We start from the raw sequence: 26,812 nt of genomic DNA, 5'->3' as shown, positions 1-26,812 counted from the left end.
AAGTAATACCAACTCTTTCAATTGTCTTTTAGTTTGGAATGGGGAATACTTGTGTAAAGTGTAGAAAAGTCAGATATTTTAATACTATTGCAAGATGAGAGAGTCTTAGATTGTATGTACTCTAAAAGATCTTTGGAATTTTTTAGTATCCACATCTGATTCACGCCACCTCTAGAATAGGCAGTTTCACACTAACTTTGGAGCCCGGCTTTGATTGCTGATAAAATAGATGTTAATAATTTAGCACATTCACTTTATTTCAGAATGAATGAGATGGAAAATTTGGACCAAGGAATGGATATGTTCTAGACAGATATTTGATCACGAGCCAACTTAGAAAATCAGCTATACTTCTTTCCTTGATGGTGAACACTTTGTGCCAATTCTGTCATCAAAAATGTTCATTATAAACTTGAAAATTTATTAAATCTTCTGTCACACACTTTCAGCTTTTCAGCTTGAAGTAATATTATAACATTTAACAAATTGCTTGATAGTGTGACATGATTTATATCCGTCAGTAGAAGTAAGTTTTAAGAAAACAGTAAAACAGTACATAATATTTGTTTTCCCTCACTTGTTATGCAAAATATGTTTTTATGCAATTCTAAATATTTCTTTTCTTTGTTGATGTCTTCATGTTCAAATAAAATACCTTGAGAAGCTAACTATAGTTGTGATTTGAATGTCTTTTAAAATAACCAACCACCCAGTCAAAACTACTAAAGTGATCAATATTGAACAATTGTTGTTTTCATTGTGATATTCACTATTAATTTAAGTTAACAAATTGTGTATGGCAAGAACTATACTATACAAATCCTTGACACAATGTAGGACACATGAACAACCTGTTTTAATTTAAAATTTTACATTCTGTCAAGTGTCAGAGTTAGAAAATTTTACATGACCGATGGTCTAGAATTTGGTGATGTCTTAGGGTTAGATAAGAGTCAATTACCAATCTGCTACTGCGTGATGTCTTATCACTATATATTGCTATAGGGGAAACACGACGGGTGTCCCATGTAGAGCAGGATCTGCTTACCCTTCCGGAACACTTCAGATCACCCCCAGTTTTTGGTGAGGATCGTGTTGGTCAGTCTTTAGTTTTCTAAGTTGTGGCTTGTGTACTGTTGTATGTCTGTTCGTCTTTTCTTATTAAGCCATGGCGTTGTCAGTTTATTTTCGACTTATATGTTTGAATGTCATATTGGTATCTTTCCCTTCTCAATAGTTAGATTCAATAAAATCTTATTTAACATTAATGATGTGTGTTCAGTAGGTTCCACAATTGATTGCCCTTTCAAGTAAAACACCCTCAACATTCAACCTATCCACCCAGATTCACAGTTCTGTCATCAACTTATCAATAGTAGAAATTTATCCATTAACCGTCTTCCATTAAAGGTCAAAACCAGTTGTGTTAATATTTCTTTCTCCGTGAAAATGATTTCATTTCCCTGCAGATTCAATTTCAAATTGATTCATAAATAAACTAAAGTTAAAATATTACACATCATCTATAACCATTGAATAACATGTTAAGCCCTTCAACCTTGTGCCTACATAATCCGTTAGCCCTGGGATCAGTTGTTTCTAATTTTAATTTATTCTCGTCATGCATGCAATATTTGCCACTGGACATAAAAAAACAACAACCAATTAATCAAGTATGCATCAAATATTTGGCACTGGACCTGAAGTAAACAACAATCAATCAATCATGCATCATGATCAATAAAACACAACAACAAAAAAAGACCATTTAAGAACAGTTATGATTTTCTTTTTATTCAAAAAAATTATTTCAAACCATGCATGAATCCAATTATTTTTGCAAAGTAATTTTTTAAAGAACATAATGCAATACTCTCAGACAGGATTTCTATTCCTTCTCCCTGGTTAAAATATCTTTCTTCAATGATGAATCAGAATAGGTCACAGCTCAGATATACAGTGAATTCATATATTTTCGTGGGTACAAATTTTTGGATTGAGGAAAACTTGCCTTTTCGTGGATATTTGATTTCGTGGTTTAGGCAAAGTCTGCATACAACCTGATAGAAATGTGTGATTCGTTGAACATTTAAATTCGTAGTTCACCTGTGCCCACGAAAACCAGGAAAATTGAGATCCAAAGAATAATAATGAATCCACAATGAATAGTTACTTTTATATGCATGATATACAAAGTACTAATATGAACGTAAAAAGTATATCTGCTAATTGCATTGAGACAACTATCCAGCTGTGTAAAACGTGGATGCAAGGAACTATAAGTATCCGTACAATACAGTCTTCAACAATGAACAAAACCCATACTGTATATATATATGTGTGTGATATAAAATGACGCAACATTACTAAATATGAAACAATTCAAACCAGAAAACATGAATAGCCTGAAATTATTACAAACTAATTAAAGAAAAACTAATATGACAGGCAGCAGCCAATAACAACAACTGAATAACAGACTCCTAACATGGGACAGGCACATAAAGAATGTGGGGGAATTTTCTATCATGAATTTTTTTCTGATTTATACATATCAAATCTAGAGTTTTTTTTTTATCTCAAATATGAAATAAGGCAATTATTAAGGAAACAAATAAACATTTGTATACCCATAACTAAAATATGACACGTGTACATCATGGATCAAATGCTGCTTTGAACAAATTCTTTGACGGAATGATAACGGTTAGAATTCATATCTTACACATATGTACATGTACAAACTTATTGGTGTTTCCTACTTTGCATACAGACATTTTGTTGAGTAATACAATATTTCCATAAGATCATCTACATTATACTGTTGCTTTTATTATTTACTGTTGTTTTATATAAGGGGATATGCTTAATTTGCGCAGAATCAAATGTCAAATGTAAATGTTCATGTTAGGCAGTTTTATAAATATACATTTTATGATTTCATTCAAACTTTTTGATACAATTCCTGAAATATCAGGATTGTGAACTTTCAAAGTTCTGCATTAACATTATTTCAATAATCTAGCAAAGTTCCATGTTGCTACTTTAATTTTAGCTTGATAGACAGATTATTAGTTGAAATGTTTGGCGTCAACTAAAATTCCAGATTTTCTTAAAACATCGTAAACTAAAATTGGTTTTTTTCTTCTTCAGATCCTTGAGTTTTGTCCTTAATATGTAAAGTAAATGATATGTTATTAAAGTCATATTTTAACATTTAGATGGATGTGAAATACTGTAATATATTATTTCCCAAATGATATAATTCAATGGAATTGACACTGACCTATGTACATTTATACATGTAGGAAACTGTACACTAATTGTGTACATGCAATGAACTTAAAGTATGCTACTCATCCCCTACCACAATAGAATAGACGTGCTCTTCCATAATGTTAACCAACACTGTATATAAAACAACATTGGAACTCATATATAGTTTACTTTAAAATCTACTTTTATTCATAGCTTGCATATGTTTGGCTTGAATCCAATTTTTTAAATAAGAATTTGTCTTTTTTGCGAATTTACTGTACAGGTGTAATACCACCAAATCATAGTACGTCACATCCGGTTGCATACGAAATTAGGTCGAAAAAAAATATTCCCTTGAATTTGACAGTTGTAGGTAATTGATCCTACATTTCATTGCAGTAAAACATTTCTGAGTCATAAACATATATCTTGGGTATTTCAAAGCACCATTATTTCTTTATTTGGGGTTTCTATAGAATATTTTGGAAACTTGAGGTTACATGGTTACTAAAGCTTGTACACAGGTTAAAAAAGGGGGAAAATTTGATTGGTTAACTTCCAGTGATGGTTTTTTTCTTATATGCAATGAAATATTATGTGAAATTTTTTCTATAGTACTGGACAGGATAAATCTTTACTCATGCCAAGTATTTCTTTATTTGAAACAAAGATAAATTCTGCACAATTTTTTGAAAAGTGCAAATTTAACAAAGACTAATAGGGGGAAATCAATGGTGGTATTACACCTAATATGGGAAGCTGTACATGCACCTTTGACCTTGTGAGTACTCTCATGTGTTAAAATTTCTTGCTATTTAAGTGAAATATTACAAATAATGAAATATTCTGAGTGGATTGAGTCTCCAAAATACATTTTATGAGAAAATTTCCTTGAAATAGGACTTTACCATGAATATTAGTTGACAGAACAAGCCATACTTAGAGTTTTGGGGAGCTTTTTCTCCTTATTTCTTATATTCTGCTATACTAGAAAAGTTTTCCTCAGAAATACTTTAATAAGTATATAGTTTTAAATAAATGAAATTATTTTTAAAGCAGTAACAACAAATTATTCACCAAAAGAGAAGTTTTTTATGTCCTTCTCTGGAACGCGGCGTAAATTTAAGTTTTACGTAAGGACTTATTGAAACCTCCTTGGAGACAGTAAACTTTTATACGGATGGTTCATTCTGCTTGAATACTTCAATTAATCATTCATAATAACATTTCCATCATAAATGAGTGAAAGTTACCCCAAAATTTTTATTTATTGGCCTAAAAAGTAGAAATTTTGAGGAAATGAGAGGTATAAATGGACCAAAAGAGACCTTATAAGGAAGACAAAGAGGTCCATTAGTAGTATTTATCATCCTTAAGTCATCTTTTGTATCATATTCAACTGTTTTTAGGCAGATGAGATAAATATTTGATCATTTATTGGTCCACACTATATTCTATCATGATGCGGCTTGGTTTGGATTTTTCGAAGAAATTTTGCTCGAATCGCTGTAGATGTCGTCTTACATTATACTAGATTTTTCTCAAACTATTGAACTGATTATGACAAGACTTGACAGGAATGCTTGAAATAACCAGTATTACAAAGGAAAAAATTCACATTCAGTTTATTTAACAAAAAAGTCTTCTTTAGGTGTAATAGAACCAAATCATAGTACGTCACATCCGGTTGCATACGAAATTAGGTCGAAAAAAAATATTCCCTTGAATTTGACAGTTGTAGGTAATTGATCCTACATTTCATTGCAGTAAAACATTTCTGAGTCATAAACATATATCTTGGGTATTTCAAAGCACCATTATTTCTTTATTTGGGGTTTCTATAGAATATTTTGGAAACTTGAGGTTACATGGTTACTAAAGCTTGTACACAGGTTAAAAAAGGGGGAAAATTTGATTGGTTAACTTCCAGTGATGGTTTCTTTCTTATATGCAATGAAATGTTATGTGAAATTTTTTCTATAGTACTGGACAGGATAAATCTTTACTCATGCCAAGTATTTCTTTATTTGAAACAAAGATAAATTCTGCACAATTTTTTGAAAAGTGCAAATTTAACAAAGACTAATAGGGGGAAATCAATGGTGGTATTACACCTACAAGTGTACATGTAAATTTATTTGTTCAAAGTGGCTATCGCCAATCAGACAACATGACATTATTTTAATTTTTTTTATTGGCATCTGTGGATGCATAAGCCATTTAAAAAAAAATACAAATCTGTGTCTTCACTTGTTCATATACAAAAAATTTAGATTATCTCCCCATGAAAACTTATTGATAATATTTCAACTTCGCAAAACTTTTATTTAATATTATAATTATGTTTAAATTCAAACTTATATCTAATTCCTAAAAAAAACACAAGACTTTTTTGAAAGGAAAAGTATGAAAGTTAAGTAAGGACATTTAAACAGCAATTAAAAAAAAAGTACTCTCGCTTCTCAAATGACTCATTGAAATAAAAGTATGTATAGAAATTTTAGTCCATACTTTCTTGATAGAGTGGAACTCACATCATAATGCAGTTTAGGCGTAAAAATAGATAAGCAAATATTAAAGATATTGCCATTTGTGTAAGGAAAAATTAACGATATAAAACAAACAAATATAAATTGCACGATTGTAAAAACTATATTTCATTGTTATGAGTATATGTTGGCAAAGATAAAACTGTTTGTAATCATTTAGATTGGAGTGGTAAAGTTAGTAAAATTAAGTCCTTATTAAATATTGGAATGTAGAGGCAATTGACAATACAGGGTAGAGGGAATATTATTGTCAAGATTAGGGTACTCTTTGTTTGTAACATCGATGCCAGATCATGTTTTAAGAGATATTAAAACTGCATATGTTAATTTTGTGTGGAATAATGGTGCACACTTAGTAAAATACAACACGATAATTGATCAAAAGAGTAATGGATGATTACAGTTACCTGATATTGAATCAAAGATGTATGCATTTAGATTAAATCTTTTAGCCAGGTTTTTATACAAGAATTATACAGTACTATAGAAGTCTACATTTGAATATCTTATCTCAAAACATTCTAATATCAACTTATCAGAAGAAATATTATTCATATCTTTACCAGAAAACGTAAAATGTATTTGTAATGTTTACAAAGAAATTTTGAAAGGTTTTGGTCTCGGAAGAGATGATATTGAATTTGATCATAGCACTGAAAATATATACGATCAACCTTTATTTGTAATCCAGATGTGTTGTATGGTGGAAAAAACTGTTATATGGTATGATTTTATAAATGCTGGAATTGTTCAGGTAAAAGATATATGTTATGAAGTTATAGGAGATTTGTTTAGAAATGGCTATAGTTGAGATAATACAAAATGTAACTGATCATTGTGATATTAACAATACTGTAAAAAGATGTAATATTTTAAAAGTAATGTTGTCTAAAGAAGGGACTGAAATTATTCGTAAAAATGTTCATAGGAGAAATAAATCTCGCTCTTTAAATATTAGTGTTATTTTCAAAGACAACTTGTCAGAGTTTTCAATGTGTTCTACAAAAGAATTGTTTAATTACTTAATAGTAAACTATGTGTAAACTATTTATTTTTATTGTGTTCGAAAATAGTAGAATTTCATATGTTTGTGCAGCAAAAGTAGTTATTTTTATTTGATAATGTTGTCTCTGACAAAATTGATAATGTAGTGTTTGAAAAGGTATTCATGTTTGGTTTAATTGGATCTTTTAAAGATATAAATGTAACTTTTTTTACAATTTCATGTTATGTATAGCGAGATACTGTATCATCTTCAGAAGAAGGAATTTACTTACAAATATGAACAGTAATGTTATCAGACAATTTACATACACAGTTTTTGGTGTAATGTTTTGTGAACAATTTTCGGTCTAAATTATACCTGTAGGAATATTTTGAGAAACACTTTTTAAAGTACAATATTCTTGTGCAAGAGACTGAAGGTGTCATTGCATTTAATTTTTGATTATAATGTTGATGATATATGTCATTATACTTTTAACCTTGTTTTTTTTATGAATATTTTTGTGTAATTGTAATATGTATTATATCTATTGTATAAATGTTGAATAATTGAATAAAGATTTTAAAAAAAATCCAAAAACTCACATCATAATGGATTGCAAGTATGCATTGTTTTTTATGAATATTTTTGTGTAATTGTAATATGTATTATATCTATTGTATAAATGTTGAATAATTGAATAAAGATTTTAAAAAAAATCCAAAAACTCACATCATAATGGATTGCAAGTATGCTTTGCACTTTGGTGACTTGGCAGTGGTTCTTCTACAGCAGTTGGTTTAAATATCTGACCAGTTGAACATTTTGAATTGATGAAACAAATTGCAATTTGGAAAACAAATTGAAATGAACTGCAATAGGTGAACAGCATCTCTTAAAATCAAGTGACAGTAACATTTTGTTAATTCATACATCAAAAACCAAATTTTACAGAGACACATATATCCAATAGTACATAATACATGATATAAAAAAGGGTTATATTTGTTCCATTAACAACTCAACAGGGCTCATTAATGGAGCAGATAACTTACTCTTCCCAGTTTATGCGTTCATTCGACGGTTACAGTGCAAATTCGTGTTGCAAAGTCTTTAGTTTTTGGGGTAATGTTTAGTGAACAATTTTCGGTCTAAATTTTCTTAATTCTAGAAAAAAACATTTTTCTTTTAATTATTTACTTCATTGTCACTTCCTGTCTTCTGGCGTTGTCAGTTTATTTTGGACTTATGAGTTTGAATGTCCCTCTGGTATTTTTCGCCTCTCTTTTTCTTACTTCATCTGATTTGAAATTTTGCAAGAACGTTCTTTGACATTATCACAGGGTCATTTAACGGATGTGGCAAGGTTCCAAATAATTGTCCCTGTTTTCACCTCGTCCGTATAGCTTTTTTTCTATTTTTAATGTTTATTTTTAATGTACGTGGGTTGTGAATTGTTAAACGGGTTATCCAAACACCCCCTAGATTTCCGAAACAACACATTACAAATAAAACGCAATTCTGTTGGAAGAACCAAATCCGTCCGGTATTGTCACAAGACTCAATTCTGTTGCAAACACCAAATCCGTCCGGTATTGTCATATCTGCATCAAATGTTATAAAAGCCACCAATTTGTCAATTTACTCTCACAGCCTGCTGACTAATTAAATCATACATATAAGGTAGGTAACTGTGTCAAAATAAATTGTATCACTGTATGTAAACAGCAATATCATAGTAATCAAAACGTTACAATATTTAGAAATAGACTAATTGTATCTTATCTTTTCAATAAATCAGTCGTGAAACAAAAAACTTTTTAACATGCAGGTTATCAAAGATAACTTGCTATGTTTATTAATCGGCATTCTAAATTGATAACACCCTTAGAATGTGGGAAAATGTCTACTGATTTTTGCGAGAGGCTTTAAGACAAAATAGAAATAAATTGTTACACTTTACCATATATTTATCTTGCTTTCGGTTAGACATATCGAACTTTCGTATTAGATACTACCCTGAAGTTTACTGCGTTAATATTTCATATTCTTTGCGCTTCCTTTTTTCATTGCATGCCTTTTCCTATATATGGAAAAAATGTAACAAACCTTTCAATTTCAGATCAATAAGTACGTTGCTTTAGATCCAATATGAAGGTTGCAATTATTCTGGCTATTGCTCTTGTTGTAATTCTTACAGGTATGTACATAATGTTGCTACTTTATATTAAAAACATATAAACGTTTGAAAACCGGAGTAAAATGTTAAGTCCTTGCGGCATATCTTTACTCTCAGGAAAAATCACAGTAGAGTATTTGTTACATTAAAGATGGGTGTGTTCACTGGGATTAGTATAAACAAAACTGTAGTGAAAAGAATAAACCAAATGGTTTCTTAATGAATAAACAAAATCTTCTCAAAACAGAGAAGAAAGATCCGAAGGGACAATGAAATATCACAAGTAGATGAATAACGGACAATATCATGACAAAAAAAAATCATATATAAAAACAAAAAGGCCACAACAATCTCCAAGGATGAGCAACAAGCAAACCACCAAAAACCGGGGGGCGGTTATCCCAAGTGTTCCAAAAGGGTAGGCAGACCTTACTCCACATGTGGCACTCATCGTGTCGCTAATGGCGAATACAAATACGATGATAAGTCGCATGCAGCGATGTCAAACTCGAGGAAAAGATGACGTGTTAGTGGCTACGATCAGGGATGTTTTGCTTCAGGAGATTTATGGAATTTACAATAGAGTTACGTCCAATTTCATTAAATAGTTAATTGTCCTATTGCTAACATTATGAAAATTCATCCCATTTCTCCATCATGTTAAGAGCTTTTTCATTGTCTCAAAATACCATCTTCGATTGCGTTTTATAATAAATATAACGCTTTTCAAATTAATATTATTTTATATGATTTCTGGATATATCTACAAATTAAGACTATGGCAGTCATATTTGGTCATCAATGTTCCCCCTTAAAGTGTATGCTATTCTTTTTGTGGTCAGTATTATTTCTTCAATGACAAATACTTAGACACATTGTGCTGAGTAAATGGCAAAAGAAAAGTTATGGCTTTGTTATACATAAGACAATAATTCACTGAAATATGAGCAAATAACCTATACCTATAAGATATCGCTCTTTTAATGATTACGTCTATGATATTTTTTATTAGTCCACGAGGCAGATGGTAGAAGAAGCTGTATTCCCAGGTGTAAATATATTTGCACAAGAAGAAGACGCTGTGGATATTATGCGGCAATCTATTATTGTCACCGATGCTACTGCAAATGTCTTAGCTGTGCCAGTGAGCAAACCATTAAATTCCATGAAAATGAAGAGTAAGTTGGAATCGAAATAATGATTAATTTGGTATTTTTTGCTGCCTTATGTACTGTGGTATATATTTTATTTATATATCAGTTGACATAATTTAAAAATTAGGTTGATTTGTGAATGTGGTTGTCCCCATGGTATTATCCCTCCTATGACCGTGTGAATTGGACAAGGATTTTGACCACTACTAAACAAATGGTGTATTTTGGTGTTGTCAGACATCTTGAATTTTAACGTGTTACATGTACAGAGATAGGTCTTCTTAAAACATATGCAGTGGATTAAGCATCCTTTATTAGTCCATACGGGGGTGAGTGGGTGGGGGATGCGGTTATATTGCAATATAAAGTTATAAACAGACGTTCCGCTTGTATGGGTTACTTTTTTAATGTCAAATATATCAATAGTGTGCAATTTCACGGAGGTAATATAACAAGAGGTAGAAATTTAAGAGCCAACGGGTCATGAAGTTTCATCTTCTCTTAAAGTATCTATGAAAATTGTGCACTGATCTTTTTATCAAATGAAATAAACGATCCCATGTGGTTAACGTCTAGATAGAGAGTCATATGAAAGCTGGGAAATAAATATACATGGGTTATGATTTTCCAATTAAATATACGAATTGGTGGGGATTTTCGCATAAATAAATATATGAATGGGTGGTGGGTAGTTTTTAAACCCCAGCCAGATGTCTGTACCCAAATGTGTATTTCGAGACTCCATCCTACGAGTCTGCTTACTTTCTTATTATGTACATTTAAAAGACACACTAAACGATTAATTAATTTTCTAATTTTGCATCAGATCAATTTAATTCCGATTTTTGATTATTTTTCGATCTCCCGAATTTGCCATAAAAAGTGTCTACAAAAAGACTCATCAGTGACGATCGAATAAAAAATATCACTCTGTGTCAGTAAGACCAATCGTTAATCGTATGTGGTTGACAAGATTCTTGACAAGAGTGAAAGAGACATAATTTGTAAAAAAAAACTATAAAAAAATCTACAGTTATTTCCTTCATTCCTTTAATTATTCTTTTTTTAATTTGTAGATCATCTCTATCTGAGATTTTTCCACAGATGAATGACAATGATAACACTGACCCCTTCCAGAACATTCCAAAAGGAGAAACCGAGCATGGTGAAACTGGCATGTAAAGAGAATGTCCGAAGAAGAGATGATGACCGGTTCTGACTTGACTTTATAAGATTCTACTTTTTATTGAGTTTCAACTGTTTTAGATATATCTTTGATTTCTGTTATTGCACTTTTAATACATTAAATACTTACAAAGATGAGTAAAAAATATATTAGTGACACATATAGAAGTTTACATAGCGGGATTAGATTGCAATGAAAATAATTGCCTGTGTTTATAATGCAAAAAAAAACAATAACAAAAATACCGAACTCTAAGGAATAATTCAAAACGGAAAGTCCCTTATCAAATGGCAAAATCAAAAGCTTAAACACTTCAACCGAATGGAAAAAAACTGTCATTTTCCTTGACTTGGTACAGGATCTAAATAAATGGTGACATATTTAATGCCCGTGAATATCCATCGTCACTTTTGTGATGCCTAGCTTTTTGTTCTTTCTTTCTTTTACTTTTATAAATAAAATCAATGTTACCTACATCACGAGACAGCAACCAAACTCAACAAAAAAAAACTTCTAGAGGACAAAATATGGCCTTCAACAATAAATAGATGTCTGTACAATATAATCAGGTCTAAATCGCCCAGAGTGGAACAAAATTGTCAATAAATTAAACAGGTACTATCAAAGATCTGTTGTTAATACCAAAATGACAGAGTAAATTGCATAAACATGTAGTGGACCTAAATAAGTTTGTTTTTGTTTATTTCTAAAAGTCTCTTCCTTCTTAACTTGCTCGATAGACTAACAAAAGGTACACATTATAATTCAGTACAGGAAAAGCACTCCTCTCAATAATACCAATATAAAACCGGATATATGTAAAAGCAAAACAATGATAAACAAAACCGTCTTAAAGAACGCATGCAAAATACCTAATCTGGTGATATATCGCACCTCGGATAAATTAGTGTCGTTGTGATTAGTTTAACGCCATCACGTGTTGACACATTAGAGGTCAGTAGATTTCAAAGGTGTATCATGACGTCTCGTCTAATATTGATGCTATTGCTACTATGGGAGTTTTCACTACATTGCTTGACTTTAAAGCCCTCTCACTATTGTATTTCATTGTTTATTTTATACACAATTTTGCAGGAATAGTCCAGTGTGCAAAAAAATCGGTAAAATCATAATACGGTTCACATCTGATCACTTACGGATCCATAGCAGTTTGATTTTACTAACCCTCTATGGATCCGTGGAGGGCCAGTAGCAAACCATATAAATTATAATTACAGTCTTGTACATTTGACTGTACTTCCATGTATATTTATAAACAGTACATAAAGACGCGATCTCGTGCAATGCACATTATAGATTTGTAGTTATGAATTATCGAATTGATGGCATTCCCAAAATATGCTATATGCGATCATTGTACTACAGTAGTATAATTATGGCTTCATAAATAAGTCGTTAAAAGCCTAAAAGAAATACATAATAGACAATTCCAGAACTTGTTAGATTTACAATTAACATTGCTGTACAACGCTGTGTGTAAATGCCAATCTGTAATAAGATCCTGAAGGTGGAATCATAACTCCCATTAAATCTCTATAATTTATATAAGATTAAGTAAAAGATTGACGGTTCATATATCACTGATCGTTTATGCATATTATGTATTTATCATTCAACATATATAATCCAAGATATTTTTCAACCATGAAATTATGAGTGTTAAGCTTTGGATTTTCAAATATTTTGGCGTCGAGCATCACTGAGGAGACTGCGCATTTGGTGCAGAAAAATTGGTACCGTTTATGTTATATCAATTGAAAAGAATTTAAGGTAACTAAATTTCATGGGTCTTACATGTTAACAGGTGTGAATGATTAATTGTAGTCCCTTATAAATATTGATACAGGAGGAAAAGAGAAATAAAAGTTACTTCTTCATACCCGACTTTTTAATAGTGTTAAAAATTTGCTAAATCCAGTAAAGGGAAAGTTTGTGAGATCTTTTCTCTTACGGCTTTTGTTTTTATGCACAGCAAACGCCTTTTCAACTTGATTAATTAATTCATAATAAAGATCAAGACATATACAAAATGCAACTTTTAGGTGTAAAAGATTAGCAGATGCAAATCCGATAACTGAAGTAATTATATCTGGTGGAAAAAAAGTAAAATAACAAAAATACCGAACTCCGAGGAAAATTCAAAACGGAAAGTCCGTAATCAAAGGTTGTCTCATTGGCAATCAAAACACATCTCCTTATGCTCCTTATTGGTAGGGTTCGTGCTGCTAAGTTTTTAGTTTTGTATGCTGTGTTTTTGATACTGTTGTTTGACATTTTGTTTTTTACTTTTTTTTGCTAAGACGTTGTCAGTTAATTTTCGACTCATGAGCAGCACGACATACACAACGATGTGATCTCAGGTGATCGAAAGGGTTAAGAAATCCTTATCCACACGTGACATTCGCAATGCTGTTCATAGTAAAAACAAATGCATAGTTTTGTCGCATTCGGGGATGACGATCGAGGAATAGAGGGCAGGGGAATGGCTACGACAATTGAAACATAGCAGTGTCGTCTGTGATAGATATTTCATAAGGTTATAATGATAAATCAGCATTTTCAAGAAATATACAAGAATATTGTGTAGTCGGAAAATTACAATGTAAATATTTGGTTTAATAACAAGTGACAAATTAACAATTACAGTATAACCCACGTACGGCCTTTAACAACCAGAAAAACTCAAATCGTATAGTCAGCTATAAAATGCCCCGACATGATAAAAAGGCCTACTCTATAATTATACAAGTTACGAAAAATAAAGATGACCGACATGAACCAACGATTGTTCTTGTGATGGTGATGCAAATCAAAATAAAAAACCAATGAACATTTGTCGTTTGTTGTATCATAATATTGCCTAGTTCAATTTTTGTTCTACTGCGTACATTTAATGTGTATTTTAATCACGATGTGAATGCTGAAGATTGTGGATTTAATGTGCCTTTCCCATGCAAGGCACTTCGTCAATTTGTTGATTTTTTTCTTTTTTTAGATTTAAACATCAGTTAATTAATGACGCCTTAATAACATTAAAGTTACAAATTTTACTTCACTAGATGTGCATTTCGACAACATATATCTTCTGTGATGCTCCAAGCCAACATATTTTAAAAACAAAAACTTGTACAAACGTTGAAGAGCTGATCAAACTAAAATGAACATAATATATGGCTAAAGCCGGACAAGGAATCAACAGTTTGCAGGAGGGAATATTTATTTCACTGTCACTTAAGTTGCAATTTCCACTGGCATAGCTGTTCTGAGAGAATTTGGCTGTTCCTGTATAGCCTCTTTTAGTTTTGATGCTTTTCAATGATTTTTTTTTATAAAAAATAAGGAGATGTGGTAGGGTTGCCAATGAGACAACTATCCACCAAAGTTCAATTGAATGGATGCAAGCAGTTATAGGTATTCAAACGGCATTCAACAATGAGAAAAACCCATGCCGTATATTCGGCTATAAAAGGCCCCGACAAGAAAAATATGAATCATTTCAATAGAAAACCAACGGCCTAATTTACATGATTTATAACAAAACAATTTCCGAAAAACAAATATAACAGACATGACCCAACAACAACCGCTGAATTATAGGCTCCTGACTTGGGAAAGGCACATATGCTTTTGCTTCCTCAATGTATCTGGTGAAGGTTATTCCGTTCACATGCGTTATGCGCACTGATAATTGGTACCATATGCTGCATTCAAAATTGTTTTTTTCTTCCTTTTTTTCTTGTACTTGGTTGTTATTTCATTGACGCTTGACACATATGTTTTCATTTAATTTTGTAATTACGGAATTCTCATAATTGCAAATATATTGTAGTGTGAAGAATGAATTTTTCCTGTATCTGCAAGAATAGTCATACATATAGTTTTGGAGTGGGGATCTCTTTCAGATAGATAAGATGGGTTGGAATGGAGATAGTGTTCCTTTTAGAGCAGATGTGGTGCACTTAGTTTATTTCGACATTTTGAAATTGAGAGTATCATTTAGGTTTAAAATCTTAACGGTTTTTGCTGTACCTACATGTACAAGATTATCAAATATTTTATAATAATTTAAAGCGTAGCTTAATTTTTTCCTATTTGATCAGAAATACAAGCGAAGAGAATTGTATCTAAATAACATGTTAACGCGTATCAACAATATGAAAATGACAAAATAAAATATAGGTTTCACGATTTAACTGGTATAAGACAAAAGATTAAAAATAAAAATTGAACAAAACAATTACTACTGCAAAGCATGTAAACAAATATTTTGTAAAACAAAACCAGATTGAACTTACTCTAAATTTGAGAATATAAGAAGTATGTTTTGAAAGCAGCAATTGCATCAAGTTTAGATTCTCCACTTTTTTTTAAATTCGGACCACAGCCCTACTTTGTTTTAAATCTGTTTTATTAGAACATAAAGACATAAAACAAAAAACAAGAGATAACAAGTTACATAAAAAGAATTTTTAACAAGCAAAGAAAATACAAGTACTTTATTCGTCTTACTGACTATCATGTAACCTGTAAAAAATAATTTCACTGAAATTGATCCAGATTCGCTAATAAGCATATTAAATGTTAATATATTACTTGAAACTAAAGAAGCTTAAAGTTTGTTACAGAACATGAGTTTAATTTTAACGTTTATAATATAAGTCTTTAATGTCAAATGTTAGCAACTACGGGTAAAAGCGACTAAGTGATTAGCTATGGTACGTGCTTTTAATCTGCATGTCAAAAGTTTGTTTAGAAAACGTCCATTCCTTGGTCAAACTTTTCCAGTGCATTCATTCTGAAAAAATCAATGTGTTTCTTATATATGGCCTCTTATTCACAAATAAAATTAAATATTTTTAGATATTATTTTCATTTCTATTTTTTTCTTGTAATGGATTATGCAGTCATTGTTATCATAGTCAAACATTATAAACACAAATATAATGAGGCACGATAGGAGATAGAATGATTCCTACCTATTTTAAAGACAACAAAAAATACAGAAGTCCTTACAATACAAAACCATTTAACTCTTGTAGCAGTGTTTAAGTTGGTCCTGTTTTTTCTACTACATGTATTCCGAATAATAGGTAATCACATTAATATTTAACAAAATTGTCCCAAATATATTAAACTACACGAGTCAGTGAGTGCAAATAACCCTTTAATGATATAGTACAAAGTATTTCAGTTATATTGACGATGTCGGCCAAGATGCAATATTTTGACTCATCGGAAATGCTCTACTATTTTTTATATATTTATCAAAGAATAACATCAAATATTGCAGTTTTTGTTCAAAGAAATCTACATGAAATAATTTATACTATACATCCCGTCATTGTGTTATAGTGCTATGGTAAATTTTTGCATTCTTGTCTTTCGTTTTTGCATAATATTTATGTGTTTTGTCTATATGCTTTTTTGTTTTTCTCTGTTGACATAGTTATTGGTTTTTATAGTGATTAAGATTACAACACAATGTTGACTTCTGTACCCCTATTTTTTACATTTTTACCTATTATGCCTGTTTGTTTCGTTCACACATCGTTGTCAATATAATGCAATTTTATGCGTTTGTCAAATATGTGATAGGTTTAGCTAGCTTTAAAACCAGGTTAAATCCACCATGTTCTACATAAGAAAATGCCTGTACCAAGTCAGGAATATGACAGTTGTTATCCATTCGTTTGATGTGTTTGAACTTTTGATTTTGTCATTTACGTATGGACTATCTGTTTATAATTTTCCTCGGAGTTCGGTATTTTTGTATTTTACTTTTTTGAATAACGACATATTGGTGGCCTTGGGCTGTTTTCTGCTCTTAGGTCGGGTTGTTGTCTCTCTGATACATTCCCAATTTTCATTCTAAATTTCATATTGTATTTTACCAATCATATGTTGAGATAGAATTAATTTTTTCCTATTTCATATTCAATCTATCCCATTAAACTTCGAATAAATACAACACATACATACAAGCCTGCCTTTATATCTTGACTTACATCTAGAAACTGACAATGAGAATCAGTTGAGAACAAAACTTAACGACCATAGAGATCATTTAAGCTTTCCATTTCTATGTAAGAACATTCCAACAGCGCCTTCATATGATTTATGAATCGCCCAATTGATACAATATTCCAGAATATGCATTTTCTATCATGATTTTTATAGAGGATTAAAGCTTACAGAAATGAACCTCGGATATACAGAATCTAATAAACCAATGGTTCAAGTGATAAAGTTGAAGTCATCCCATCGAAAATTTTACAGACGCCATCACTAGTTTGTTGTCCGTTATTGAATATCTGTTTCACAGATGACGACGGATATGTTCAAATCGCGTAACCACAACCGCGTCCTCCTTTCTATTAATGTGGCATAACCTAATTAGACTTATAACCGAGTTCTAACATGAGCAACATGACGGGTGCCAAAAGTACAGCAGGATCAGCTTACAATTTCGAATCACCTGAGATTACCCCCGTTTGTAGTGGGATTCGGTTGTTTATGTTGTGTTTTGTAAGTGTCTAAACTGATGTTTGTCTTTTGGTCGTTTTTTGTTTTTTGTAGTCGAGTTGTGAGTTTGAATGCCCATTTGGTATCTTCCGCATCTTTTTTTTTTTGTATAAAAGAGATGCCTATTAAAAATGCTTATATATCTTATATATAAAGTTGGTTAATATACTTATACATTTTGTAAATATTTTTAAAAATTTGATATTGTGCAATACAATCTAGAATCAAATACTTACATTAGATTGTATCTTTTTCGTTTATATTTCTAGCATCTCCATAAAGTGAAGGTTGAGACTTAACGCTGCTACAATTAAGGCATACGCAAATTCTTCCGGGACTTAATGGTTGGTATGTATAACCTCTGCATCCAGCACACAACTTACTACAGTAGTACTCTGTATAGTCCCTTGATTGAACTTTCTTAACTTCAATGTAAATTTTAAAAAAAAATTAAAATGAGGCATTTTTGCTGGTTTTTTTATTTGATAATAAATTATGATGTTTCTGTAAAAAGTTTGTTAAAATATATCTGAATAACTGAAGAAAAAAAATTATTTCTAAACATTTAACGTTATTTCCCCTTTATTTTTTTAAAACAATGTTGCACACAGATAAAAGGAAATTAGAGAATTTACCTCTCACCAAAACTGCCACTACAATGGCTAATAAGATTGTTGTCTTCATGTTGTACGTTTTGAGATTCGAAGAAAACTAAATAACCAACCTGAATTTAAATTAAAACATAGATTAATAAATAGATGTTAATCTTTGCGATAAACTTTGTAAACAAACTGTTTTAGAAAACATTTACAAAGTATTTCAATTCAATCCACAATCTGAATATTTCTAATTGAATTGAGAAAACATTATCTAAACATTAAACAGTTTATCTTATTAATAGTATTGTGCAAATTTTGTTATCTGTGCTATTCACATACGCGCATGGATTGCTTTTTGTTGATCCTTCTTGAACTTTTATCGATGTTTAATTGTTCCGATAGTGTTCCAGTTGTCGTCACGTTATTGAATCATAATTTAGATGAATGTAATCAAAGACAAGCTGAAAAATTATGCTAAAATTTAATAACTTTTCACCTATCCATTTAGTTTCAATTAAATGACAGAAGTAATTTTTAATTGTACCTATCTTTCATACGAAGTTGAAACAATGTTTAGTCGTATAGTTTTTTCTATAAGTATATTATTTATATGCTGAAAAGGAAAACGAAAATTGTGGTTGGTCCTTGCATTTAATTTAAAAGCGTAGTTTTGTTTTATGCCAAGTGGTAATAATAATGCCAAATATTTTTGCGTGTTAGGATTTGATGATTAATATCTAAATTATCACTGACTTTTCTATTTTCAACTAGTTTTCTCGAAACCCCGATATACATATATATATATCATCTCCACGATATCAATGCTTAATGATCACTAGCTCTTCTTACTTTTTCTTGCATGTAACCAATTGACTGATGAGATTTTTCTCCATCTGAATATTCAAAATTATTTTGACCCAAACATTTATTATCTGCCCACATCATTTTTCTTGTAAGGAAACAGCTGTAACGTCTTTTTAATTTTATGTAACCACAGACAATTACGTCGTTAATCATTTTTATATTCAATGGTTTTTATATAACTTTTGATCTAGATGATCGATTGATCATAATGGGTTTTGAAACAATACTTTTAGTCACAAAAAAAAAACTTATTTTCATACTTTTAATTATACATTCCTGTTACGAGGAGGGACAAGCAGTAATACTGTAATCACCAGTTTCTAGTCACAGCATTTGAATTAAATAATCAGATTACGATGATTTCTAAAATTATGTATTCCTACTGATTTTTCTCATGAAGATTTTTTCTTTCTGAAGCATGCCAACGGAGTTTTGTTGCAGCATTCATAGTCTCTGTAACGTTTCGTTCCCATATAGCATAATTGTTCTCAATGAAAACGTTTACTTTAAACCAACTTTTGATGGCTTTCTAAAATCTCTGTCTAAAACGTTTACACCTATATGAGCCTTTCTCTAACTTTAACTAATATTTCTTACTTTCAAGATTTATTCCGTTAAGATGCACCTTTCTTGTAATGAAAAAACAATCATTTTAATCATTTAAACATTGAACGATTAACAAAACTTGTATAGTTTTTTTTAATGGTCGAAAGTGGCAGACAATCATATTTTGCATTGTTCCTGTCAAAACTGCAGACTGCTTCCAGCAAATTACTGTTTAATCATATAACACAACTTTGTAAATTGGTATGTAGTACATGCAAAGGATAACGGAGTCACAAAAAGTATTGGACAGTACAACCGACCACATGGACCATCAACACTCGAACATAGAGGTTCAAACAATGAAAAACAACAACAAACAACACAAGGTCCAGATATCCTGAATGGGATAGACACATAATTATACATTCAGAAATACATTTACAAGACCTTTTTTGATGTGCAACCTTTTCTGTTTAATTAATCGGCGTGTACTTAACATATTCTAGTATTTGTTGCATTCATACCAAGGACGCGCTATTGCTTATTTGATATGAAGATATTTTGTTTCGCTTTACCAATTTTTTTAAATGATGCTAACTCACATGCAGACAGTCCACTGTAAGACGGGCTCTCACTCCTAAATACCGCAGTTGACAGAGAAGAAATGAATAACAAAAGTATTTCATATATGACGAGGCTTTGAATCGAAACCAACGTCTCCACCCCATATGTTAGGCAAGCACGCTACCAACGCTTATTGATTCGACATCAACCTATACCCAACATTTCCGCTTATCCATTCATAAAGGTTAACGACTATCAGAAAAATATTTCATGAAGTCTGAAGACTGAATTATACACTAGTCCTACATTTTTGTACTAAACGAGTCTTGATTTGCATGTGCATTTCTTCGGACTGCAATGTGATCATAACGTCAAAATAAAAGTACTATTACATGATAGACTAAATGTAAATGGTTACGATGATGATGATTTAGGATGAGGATGAGGATCCAATTCATTAACATGTTCAGGTCTACAACAATATTATTTTGATCTGAATTTGAATCCTACATTGAAAATTACGATATGACATAAGACAACCACTTAACGATGATCACAGGGTTTCTGACTTGGGACATGTACATATATATAAAAGAAGATGTGGTGTGATTGCCAATGAGACATCTCTTCACAAGAGACCAAATGACACAGAAATTAACAGCTATAGGTCATCGTACGGCCTTCAACAAAGAGCAAAGCATATACCGCATAGTCAATGGCAGGTTAATCTAGTGGTTTTTCATCTCAACACTCACCTTTTTAATCTCGACCAGTCATTTAAAGAAAAATATATTGAAAAAAAATGGAACATAAAAAAGTATGTTATAAGCACCTTACTCTACAATATTCTTTAATTCACTGGTAGCGATTGTGAGTGTTGCGATGTAAAACCACTAGATTAACCTGTCAAATATCCATGTAATTTTTTATCAGTGAATTGATATGCATCTCCTTAACATATATCAGCCAAAGTGATTAATAAATCAGCAGTAAAGTTCTAACCTTTGTAAATAAGTGTTTTAGTCTAATAAAAACAAAAAATCACCACACAAATATGTATGCAAAATACTATGTTTTATTAAATTCCAGTATGTGGATTCATACTTCTACAATACATTTCTTATCTGTGATATAATTCGTTAAAAAATTGTTGCCAATTTATAGCCTATTTTAAAAACGTTTCAGCAATAAATCTTTACTTTTACTGAAATTCTGCCAAACTGGTGCATATTGAAGTAACATATTTTAAAATTTATACTTAACAAGGAGAAACCAACGAAATATTACCATTTCCACCATGAAAAGGGCAATTAGCATTAGGAAAGTTGAAATCGTACCTTAATTCATAATGTTTTCTATGAATAAAAAATGATAAAATATAAGATTAAGTTTCAAAGAAGACATCGTTCACCATTTATATTTGCTTTGATAAGAACGAGAAAAGGGGATACAACTTTTATTTTTATATTCGAACATGGTTAACAGTGTCTAAATATCTGTAGGTATATGTATCAAGCACCTTTTCGTTGGGTCTTTATGACGTGTTTCAAAAACTGTGCTTCATAGCTGTAAAAAAATCTGCAAAATGAGGGGCAAAATAAGTTTTCATCTGATAACTAATCACTTTGTGGTTAACTTTATTTCAAAAACGAATTAAAACACTATCAAGCAAAAACAGTAAAAGCTTTACATTTAAAAAATTGTACAAAACATAACAGAAAAAATTGATGCATCAGCAACATGATTCCCTTTAAAACACAATTATTGGTAAACTCAGGTGACTACTATGAATTTCAGAACAGGAAAATGGAGTCGCTGGTTACTTTATGACATTCTCCTAGGTTAGTTTATGAACATGATCAACAGTTCGGTCTCTTTGTTAAATATTCACAGCCTCTCTGTCTGGGACAATGTTAATGTATCTTCTTAACACAGCTATAAGGTTTATACTTAGTCCATGGAATTTCATAATATGAGAATAGTCATTAGTGTTGTATTCAAAACCAAGTACGCAGAAAAAGATATTTAGTTAAAGTTATATTTCTGCCTTTTTTTTGTAGTATTAAATAAAAAAATATAGATTTTTTGTTTGCATCGTATACATGTACATGTAAATGGAAAGCAGGAAATTACATATCCTATATTGTTGTGGTTTTTGGTTGTTTTTTTTGGTTGTTTTTTTTTTTTAAGTAGATGTAGATTGTTCATATGACTGCTAGTATCATAGGTTTTTGTAAGCATTTGAATACATTTGAACTATAGGAAACCTCAAGTGTCCTTGTTATTGTTATTTTCCTATTTAAATCAGAGATAAACATCCCTATGTAGCAAATGTATGGCAGAAAACTACAACTATTATCTAAGAAAAACATTTGCTCAAATGAACATTCTAATTTATTAACTTTTTAAATATACTCCAAGTATTTTATCATAGGTATGAATATTTTCCAAAACTGCCATGTTAAGCATTATGTACGCGAGCAGATTATCATATAAGTTTTCATCTCATATTTTTTTTTTTTTTTTTTTAAATTTTCGAAAAAAGGATTCAAAGTAAAAAACAAAATGTTTTCTTAGTCCCGTTTTAACAGTAAAATTTGAAAATAGTAACCGTTTTCTTACGCCTAAGATTCAGTAATTAAATTCAAAGCATAAAAAATAATAAAAGGAGATGCGGGTTATACGTCACAAGACAGCAAAACAGTGGCACAGAAAGACATCTATGGCCAAGAAGTCAACATACGGTCTTCAACGGTGGACAAATCTCTATGTTAAGCTTTCTATCGGCCAGTCTTAGTTGTAAATAAATTTAACAGTGGCTTTCAAAGATCTATTATCAACTCGAAATTTCACAAAGGAATTATCATGTATAGTAATAAAATATTATCAATACTTATAAAACTTTAAACGCAAAAACCATTTCTAATAATGGATTCATTGTTATGACATGTTATAACTTAGAAGTATTATAAATCCATAATTGGGATGTCTTGTGATATATAAGTCGTTAGCTCAATTGACGCCTTGTTGACGGAATCCCCTCTCTGTAAATCTTAGCCAATATATGCGTTACCCGAACGGCTTATAAATTCTTTGCTGGTGCTAATTTCTCCATTGTTCAAAAATAAATTATGACTTCAGATGGTCTTGATTTCCTCTAATTTTGTTATTGTGACGTCATAAAAAATGTTAATGTGGTTGATGGCTAGCTCAGATAGAAAAAAAAGTGTCTGTACGTTTTATCAAAAATTACTTTGCGAAATTAATTCTCTGCCGATACTATATTTGCTTACGTTCAACGGTTAATCGCTAAAACGCTCGTCAATTTTTTTTTTTTTTTTTTATTTGAAAGTTGAAAATGAAACAGTCTCGAGAGAAGAAATGTAGTATAACAATCGATGCAGTAAAAGAATCTGTATGCATTTTCGTTTGTACAATAATAATAAAATTATTATTGTAACTTTTTTTTTCTTTTATACGTAAAACCCTTTCTTGTCTTGTGCTATAATGTAAATATGTATAGTTTAAAATGTAACTGAACTTGTCAAGGTTGGACTGTCTTATCTTTGATAGCAAACGTACACTTAGTTGCGTATTTAGTAATCATTTATATTTCTAGATATACGATACTTACGCTATATATACATTATAATTACTTAATAACTTAAACCTAGTAAATCTGCTACACTGGAAGATGTTATCGACAAAAATCAAATCGAATCTTGTTCATCTAGCTTGCAACAAGTACTCGTCATTTTATAACACCTCTTCTGACGAGAAAAAAAGCCATACAATCGCTGAGAAACCGAGATGATATTGTGATAAAACCAGCAGACAAGGGAAGTGCCGTTGTGATAATGGACAAAGCTAACTACATCGCGGAAGCAGAGCGTCAGCTCTCTGATGACAGATTTTATAAGAAGCTTGACTATGACCCTACTTCCGAGTTTAGTTCCAAAATTATTACTGCGTTACAAACCATGCACGATGACGGTTACATAGATGATGATACAATCGGATATTTAAAACCAGAGAACGCCAAGCCTGGTCGATTGTATCTTCTTCCCAAATTACACAAGGTAAACAACCCTGGTAGACCCATTGTATCCGCAAACGGCCACCCGACTGAGAAAATCTCGGAATTCGTAGACTTTCATTTAAGATCTCATGTAGAAAATCTTCCTTCTCACATTCAAGACACAACAGATTATATTCGTAAAATGGAATCCATGAACCCTCTTCCTCCGGAAACCCTCCTTGTCACTTTAGATGTCACCTCATTGTATACCAACATACCTCATGATGACGGAATACAATCGTGTAAGGAAATATGGGACTCTCGCAACACCTTAGAACCACCTACCGAATGTTTAGTCCAGCTGCTCACTCTGGTTCTGAAATGCAACAATTTCACCTTTAATGGTGAACATTACCTTCAGATCAACGGGACAGCGATGGGGACGAAAATGGCACCGTCATACGCCAATATTTTCATGGGAAAATTAGAGAAACAAATTATTTCAACATCTTTATCCAAACCTCTGTCTTGGTTCCGTTTCATCGATGATGTTGACATGAAATGGATTGAATCCCAACAAAAATTGGATGATTTTATCAGACATGCAAACAACGCACACCAGTCAATTAAATTTACATATGAAATTTCCGACTCCAAAATATCTTTCTTAGACACTACTACATCTATTAAGGACGGTGTCATATCAACAGATCTCTACTGTAAACCTACAGATAAACATCAGTACCTTTCTCCCCAAAGCTGTCACCCCAAACACTGTACAAAAAGTATCCCGTACTGTCAAGTTCTCAGAGTAAAGCGGATTTGCTCCTCTGAGGAGGCTGTCACTAAACGGTTACAGGAACTTCGCGGTTTTTTGACCAAACGAGCTTATAAGAAATTGGACATAGATAAGGGATTTGCGCGTGCTAATAACAAAAGCCGCAATGACCTATTACAGTACAAACAGAAGAGGCGCAGCAAAATAGTTCCGTTTGTTTTAACATACAATTCCGCCTTTACTAACCTTTCACGTTTGATCCGTGCCAATTGGCAAACTATTGCCAAGCACCCAAAATTGTCCAAGATCTTTCCCAATCCTCCTGTCTTAGCTTTTCGGAGACCAGCAAGCCTGAAAGACTTATTTCTGAGAGCTGACGTCTCATCTAATAAAAGCAGTTCAACTGCAGGATGGTGGAAGTCGTGTGGTAATAGACGATGTCTGACTTGCCAACAAATACTGAATACTCAAACATTCACTTGCCACTCCACTGGGTCTGTGTACACTATATTTTGTAATGTAACTTGCAAAACACAGAATGTTGTATACCTTCTTCAGTGTCGATGTGGCATGCAGTATATTGGCGAGACAGAACAGCCATTCAACAAACGCATGAATGGTCATCGAAGTGACTACACCTGCAAGCCCGACCTCCCCGTAAGTCGTCATTTGAGATCAACTGGGCACGCCCAAGCTGATCTCAAAAACCTTACAATCACAATCATAGACCAATACGAGGGTTGGTCAAGGGCCAAAAGACTTGCTCGGGAAAGGTTTTGGATAAGAAAGCTAAGGACAGTTTCCCCAGAGGGCATAAATGAAAAAACATAGAATGAATCACTCATTTTCCCTACCATCACTCATTTTCCTGACATCATTTGTTTCCAGTTACTCTGGCTTCCTTACTTGACTCTAACAGTTTTAAGGATTCTTTTGAAATATTTTGAATTTTACTAGTTTAAATACCAGGATTCTTTTCATTTTGTAGGGATGTACAAGTACGCATCCACGTCCAATTGTTTAACCTTAGCCCAAATTTAATTATTTTTTCTTTTCATTATAAAACTGCTATTTATTTGGGATGATAAATACGCAGCCTCTGTTTGACACATTTTACCAGCTTTTATCGATCAGTGCTGTTTTCTTTTTTGGGAATGTATTTACACACAATTGTTGTAACATCTTAACTGACGTCATTTTGGAATTCTAGAGTTCATATCTCTAATTACTATTTTCATTTAAGGCATGTCTTTGAGTCGTTGTTTGGAAATTTTAAAAATTTATTATCGTCTCTACATATGATGTTCGGGTGATACTGTTTCACTTTTTTATTGTATAGAATTCAAGATTGCTATAGTTTAATAATCAGAATAGATTGATCTGATTCATTTTACATCGTGCTCATACTGATGAAGGATATCTGTTATCCGAAATATTTATAGTTACATTTGTTCGTTTATTGTCATTTTTTGATGATGTTGTACCCTTTTAGACTGGTTATATATTGTGTTTTGTAGTGTACTGTATCATATTTATATGATCCATCGCCCCGTAAGATTTATCGTTGGCTATTATTCAGTCATTTTTTA

The 26,812-nt window shown here is 31.6% G+C and overlaps 1 protein-coding gene and 1 long non-coding RNA gene across 2 annotated transcripts; one reads left to right on the top strand and one right to left on the bottom strand.

The window, feature by feature from the left end:
* The first annotated feature begins 8,337 nt into the window (after nucleotides 1–8,337).
* Nucleotides 8,338–11,445, top strand: LOC127736489 (uncharacterized). The gene is made up of 4 exons (XM_052247040.1): nucleotides 8,338–8,475; nucleotides 8,915–8,992; nucleotides 9,984–10,149; nucleotides 11,202–11,445. Exons 2-4 carry the CDS (start codon nucleotides 8,944–8,946, stop codon nucleotides 11,305–11,307), a joined length of 321 nt encoding a protein of 106 aa, XP_052103000.1. The 5' UTR covers nucleotides 8,338–8,475; nucleotides 8,915–8,943; the 3' UTR covers nucleotides 11,308–11,445.
* A 4,543-nt stretch (nucleotides 11,446–15,988) lies between these two features.
* LOC127736499 (uncharacterized) lies at nucleotides 15,989–18,580 on the bottom strand. Its single transcript, XR_007998991.1, has 3 exons — nucleotides 18,490–18,580; nucleotides 18,091–18,279; nucleotides 15,989–16,127 (listed from the first exon to the last, which is right to left on the bottom strand). It is a non-coding gene; the product is annotated as an uncharacterized LOC127736499 (long non-coding RNA).
* Between the last annotated feature and the right edge of the window lie 8,232 nt (nucleotides 18,581–26,812).

The sequence above is a fragment of the Mytilus californianus genome, unplaced genomic scaffold (assembly GCF_021869535.1).
Source record: "Mytilus californianus isolate M0D057914Y unplaced genomic scaffold, xbMytCali1.0.p SCAF_31, whole genome shotgun sequence".
Taxonomy (NCBI): domain Eukaryota; kingdom Metazoa; phylum Mollusca; class Bivalvia; order Mytilida; family Mytilidae; genus Mytilus; species Mytilus californianus.
This window is presented reverse-complemented; position numbering and strand designations above follow the sequence as displayed.